Here is a 5,000-nt window from a genome sequence, read left to right as displayed (position 1 = left end):
TATTTATTCTACAAATGTTTACAGCATTCGAAAACGTTAAGAATGTTTGTGTCATGTCTGTCCTCCTACAGAAACCATATCAAAACAATATATATATTTTCCCCCCATCTTTTTCCATTTTCATACATTTTTGAAAAAGCTCCAGGGAGCCACTAGGGCAACGCTAAAGAGCCGCGGGTTGCTGACCCCCGACATAGGCGAATAATTACAACTGCTATTACAGACAGACAGACATACAGTAGGCCTATTATCAACTTGGAGAAAACTGCTGCGTGACATCACTAGAAAGCACTGTAATATCACAACATTAGTTGGATAATATTTACAGTAGTAAGATGGCAGGATAACATCGTTGTTTTCTTTGTCAATTGTTAATCTCCAGTTTGTGACGGCAAACCCCAGGCTGCCATTGACCAGTCAGGCCCACCTATCAGTGGCGGTGTCAGCTTACTCCTCCCCCAACGAACGCTACATATACATAGACTCTCCCATGGGACACCTGGATGTGGGACATCAAGCCTACATCCATGTCTACACCGCCATGCCCAGCTACGTCCCTGTCCAGTCAATTAACTACATGGTAAGTACAGTGGAAAGTAACTGATGCAATCGCAGTGCCACGCATTGGGAGCTTGTAGATCTGCCATTTTCTAATTATTTTTATACATTGAAAAAGTTGTGAACTGGGACATTCTGCATAATGAGTATTTTCTATTTTTCTCAAATTTTGATACCAATACTTTTGTACTTTTACTCAAGTACAATTTGAATTCCGGACTTTAACGTGTAAGGGTGCCCTCACACCAAAATACCTATGAGAGTGGAATCCGCGTCCCGCCAATGCATTTCAATGATAAGGGAGCGTTTTTTGCAGAAATCCTCTGCTGGCATGAAACCGCTTCACTCTCATTGAAATGCATTGGCGGAACGCGGATTCCACTCTCATAGGTATTTTGGTGTGAGGGCACCCTAACAGAGTATTTCTGCATTGCAGTATTGATATTTTACTTAAGTAAAACATTTGAGTACTTTTTCCACAACTGGGTGAGCCGTGAGAAGTACATCACAGTCACGTTAGATTAGCAAAGCATTAAGAATTAAACTATTTTGGCGTTTGTCAAATGTGTTAGTTAGTGGTTAGTGGAGAGCTGTGTCAAACTGAAGGTCTTTTACACATGGGGTGCGTGACAAAATGATTCAAACAAATGGCCGACGCATCAGACTATTCATATAGTTGATGCCTTTATTCGCAGTGAAAATTGTAAATACAAATTGTGCCACTCTCTCATGTCACTGTGTTAATATTTAGTTACTGTGTGGATGTACCCATGACACAAACAAAGGTTCGAAAAAATATATATTTTGGGGGGAATTAATTGCATCCATGTTAACACTCCAGGTGTGTAAGGACCTTAACCTGATAACCATTTTGTTGATAGCACTCACTTACATTATTTGATTTTATTTTCAGCTTGTTTTGATTTGTTTTTTCTGCCTACTTATATGCCTGTCTGTCTGTCTGTCTGTCTGTCTGTCTGTCTACCCACCTTGTCTGTCAGATTATGTCGAAAGGAAAACTGGTGCACTTTGGTCAAAATGTGTTTCGAGCTTCCATTGGCACCCGTCAAACGTCAGTCAGTTTCCGAGTGACGTCGGCCATGAGCCCTTCCATCCGGCTGCTGGTTTATTACATCGCCTATGCAGAGGGAACCGCTGAACTGGTCGCCGACTCTGTTTGGATCAACGTAGTGGACAAATGTGTCAACGGACTTAAGGTCTGAGATCCTGTGTGTGTGTGTGTGTGTGTGTGTGTGTGTGTGTGTGTGTGTGTGTGTGTGTGTGTGTGTGTGTGTGTGTGTGTGTGTGTGTGTGTGTGTGTGTGTGTGTGTGTGTGTGTGTGTGTGCGTGCATGAAACTATGAAATTGTTACAACAGGGTAAATGGTCATGTAAATACAAGTCCTGTAATATACCTTTCAATTCGGGAACCTACCCCTTTGTTGTAGTTGTTGCTATGTACGGTATGTTTATTGCATTATTATTATTTCTTTTGTAATTTTTGAATAGATATTTTAAGTTTTTCAGGAAACTTCCTATGTCCCCCGGGTTCTGTGTTCCCCACTTACCCTCACAAAAAAGGTTCCCCGCACATCCAGAAATGCAGTAAACATTCTAATTATTAATAACAACACACAAAATAATGGGGAGAAATTATGAATACTAGTGGTGCACTAGGGACATCTGGGCACCATACTTTTATTACGACTGGGCATCTGGATGAATGTGCACCTGGACAACTGGGCATTAGGGGTAGGGAGATGTGGGCATTTGGACGAGTGCATGAGCACTTACTGTAGGGGTGGAAACATCTGGGCACTAGGGACATGTGGGCACCTGGACAACTGGGCACTTAAAATAGAATTTCCCACATGTTCCTAGTGCCCAGATGTCACACCATTTCCTACATTTGAGTCAGGAACATATACCTTTTATGGGTGGGGAACATAGATCCTTTTTTTCCCCATTGAGCGGGGAACATAAAACCTTTTTTGGGGGAAGGTGGGTGGGGAACATAGAACCTGGGGAACATAGAACCTTTTTTGGGGGCAAGTGGGGAACATAGAACCTGGGGAACATAGAACCTGGGAAACATAGGGAGGACCCCAAACCGAGCATGTTGGACAACTGTATCGGACCAGACATCGTCACCCAAAGACCTGGTACTCCAGAGATCTGGCCATCTGGGAGCCCATTGCCCCCTCTGGGGTAATGGGCCCCCTCCGCCACTCCGACATGTCTCCTTTCCGACATGTCTCCATTCCGACACTAACCCTATCTCTAACCCTAACCCTAAACTTAACCTCTATGGAAGTGCGACAATAAGAAGTCCATTTCGGAGGGGCGACATGTCGGAATGGAGAGCGACACCCAGGAACTTGGCAGGGCGTTCCACATTTTGGTTGGGCTCCTCCCCTTTCTTAGTCCACTTCCTCCCAGGTGTTTCTGTGTTTATTCCTGCTAACAACAACTTTTCATGTTTAAGGGCAGTCTGTGGTGCTGATAGATTAGAGATCTGGTAACCCATAGGTCTGGTAATCCAGAGGCCTAGTAACCCATATGCCTGATAACCCATAGACCTGGTAACCCGTAGGTCTGGTAATCCAGAGGCCTAGTAACCCATATGCCTGATAACCCATAGACCTGGTAACCCGTAGGTCTGGTAATCCAGAGGCCTAGTAACCCATATGCCTGATAACCCATAGACCTGGTAACCCGTAGGTCTGGTAATCCAGAGGCCTAGTAATCCATATGCCTGATTACCCATAGACCTGGTAACCCGTAGGTCTGGTAATCCAGAGGCCTAGTAACCCATATGCCTGATAACCCATAGACCTGGTAGCCCTTTAAACATAGACCTGGATAGCCAACACAACTGGTAACCAACAGAGCTGGTGACCAAGATAGACTCTAACCACTACATTAATGTTAACACACATCAAATACACGAAATGAAAGATTGAAATGCATTTATTTACAGAATTGTATTTGTAACAATTTCTACACTCCTCTGTGTGTGTGTGTGTGTGTGTGTGTGTGTGTGTGTGTGTGTGTGTGTGTGTGTGTGTGTGTGTGTGTGTGTGTGTGTGTGTGTGTGTGTGCGCGCGCGTATGTGTGTGTGTGTGTGTGTTTCAGACTTCGCTGCGCTCCAGGGAACAGCAGTACGGTCCCAACGGTAATCTGCAGTTGGAAATCTCAGCCAATCAGAACGGACTGGTGGCTCTGTCCGCTGTGGATACGGCTCTCTATTCACTGCGTCACCAGCAGAAAAACCCACTGAACCAGGTAGGCCAGGTACCACAACACACAGCCCTCTCTCCTGCCTGGAGATTACAAGTCTTAAAGTCACTGTATCCTTCCAAAAACATAGGACTTGGACTTTATAGACCTTATTCATATCGTGGCCATCTTGGATTACATGACCACATGGGGTGGCAGCCTGCATTACAAACTGTTGTAAACAATGGAGCGATGGTCCGAACATATGAGTTCTGTTCAACCAAGTTCTATTGACCAAATCGACAAATGGGAAGATGACAACATAAATAGAAGGGTACATCCACAATATCCATGGCAGTTAGGTTACAATGTTACTCTGTACAAAGACTTGCTACAGTATCTGTGCAGACTAGTGCTTGCTCTGCCATCATATTAACTGTATTGTGATTTTTGCATATTAATCAGGAACAATCTAACAACAAATAGTTAATATGATGGTGGAGCAAGCACTGCACACAGATAGCAAGTCTTTGTACACAGTAAGGTTGCAACCTAACTTGCCTTGAATATCGTTACCGTGGATGTAATCAATCCAGTTACTGTAGCCCTTCAGCAAGGCCGAGTTCTTTTCGCGGCCCTGGCTCGAGCAAAGATATACTTGCACTTGCAAAACAGTGACTTTGTCCCATCTCTGACTCTAGGGTCTGGCAGTGGTGTAAAGTAACAGCTGTCGGCGGCGGAGTACCACCCCTTTCGCTAAACTCTTTGGTTCCCATGGCGACGCGACCACGCAGCAGGCATTGTAGCCGCTACGTGGAAAGGTAGCCTCTGCCGTAGTAGAGACGGCCGCGACGGCGGCAGGTTTATCTATCGAGCGATGATCATTTCTGGTTAGCGTTGTAATCTGCCGTAGCAGTGCAAAGCTTAAATAGCCTAATAACAGTGCGCTGTATGTGGTGTGTTGTCAGGTTCTTCGTCACATTGAGAAGAGTGATCAGGGTTGTGGAGGGGGCGGCGGCAGAAACAACGCAGACGTCTTCCGCTTGGCTGGCCTCACCTTTATCACCAATGCCAACGCCCAGGCCTTGCCCTCAGGTAAACACAGCACACTTCTTGTTAAAGCGGTTTTATCCATTAGTTCTGTTTGCACTGTTCTTCTGTTTTTAGTGTTTTTATGGAGTGGACTACAATGGAAACAAGCTTCGGCTTTGCAAAACATTATAA

At 44.8% G+C, this 5,000-nt stretch overlaps 1 protein-coding gene across 2 annotated transcripts in view; it reads left to right on the top strand.

Annotated features, from left to right (window-relative positions):
- c5 (complement component 5) overlaps positions 1–5,000 on the top strand; it is a 43,127-nt gene that overhangs the window by 9,825 nt on the left and 28,302 nt on the right. For both annotated transcript variants that reach the window (XM_080738229.1, XM_080738228.1), the window contains exons 12-15: positions 383–580; positions 1,560–1,775; positions 3,693–3,842; positions 4,745–4,871. In XM_080738229.1, coding sequence (XP_080594355.1) covers positions 383–580; positions 1,560–1,775; positions 3,693–3,842; positions 4,745–4,871 — 691 coding nt within the window. The remainder of the gene's footprint in view (positions 1–382; positions 581–1,559; positions 1,776–3,692; positions 3,843–4,744; positions 4,872–5,000) is intronic.

The sequence above is a fragment of the Nannobrachium achirus genome (assembly GCF_963921795.1).
Source record: "Nannobrachium achirus genome assembly, chromosome: 12".
Classification (NCBI taxonomy): domain Eukaryota; kingdom Metazoa; phylum Chordata; class Actinopteri; order Myctophiformes; family Myctophidae; genus Nannobrachium; species Nannobrachium achirus.
This window is presented reverse-complemented; position numbering and strand designations above follow the sequence as displayed.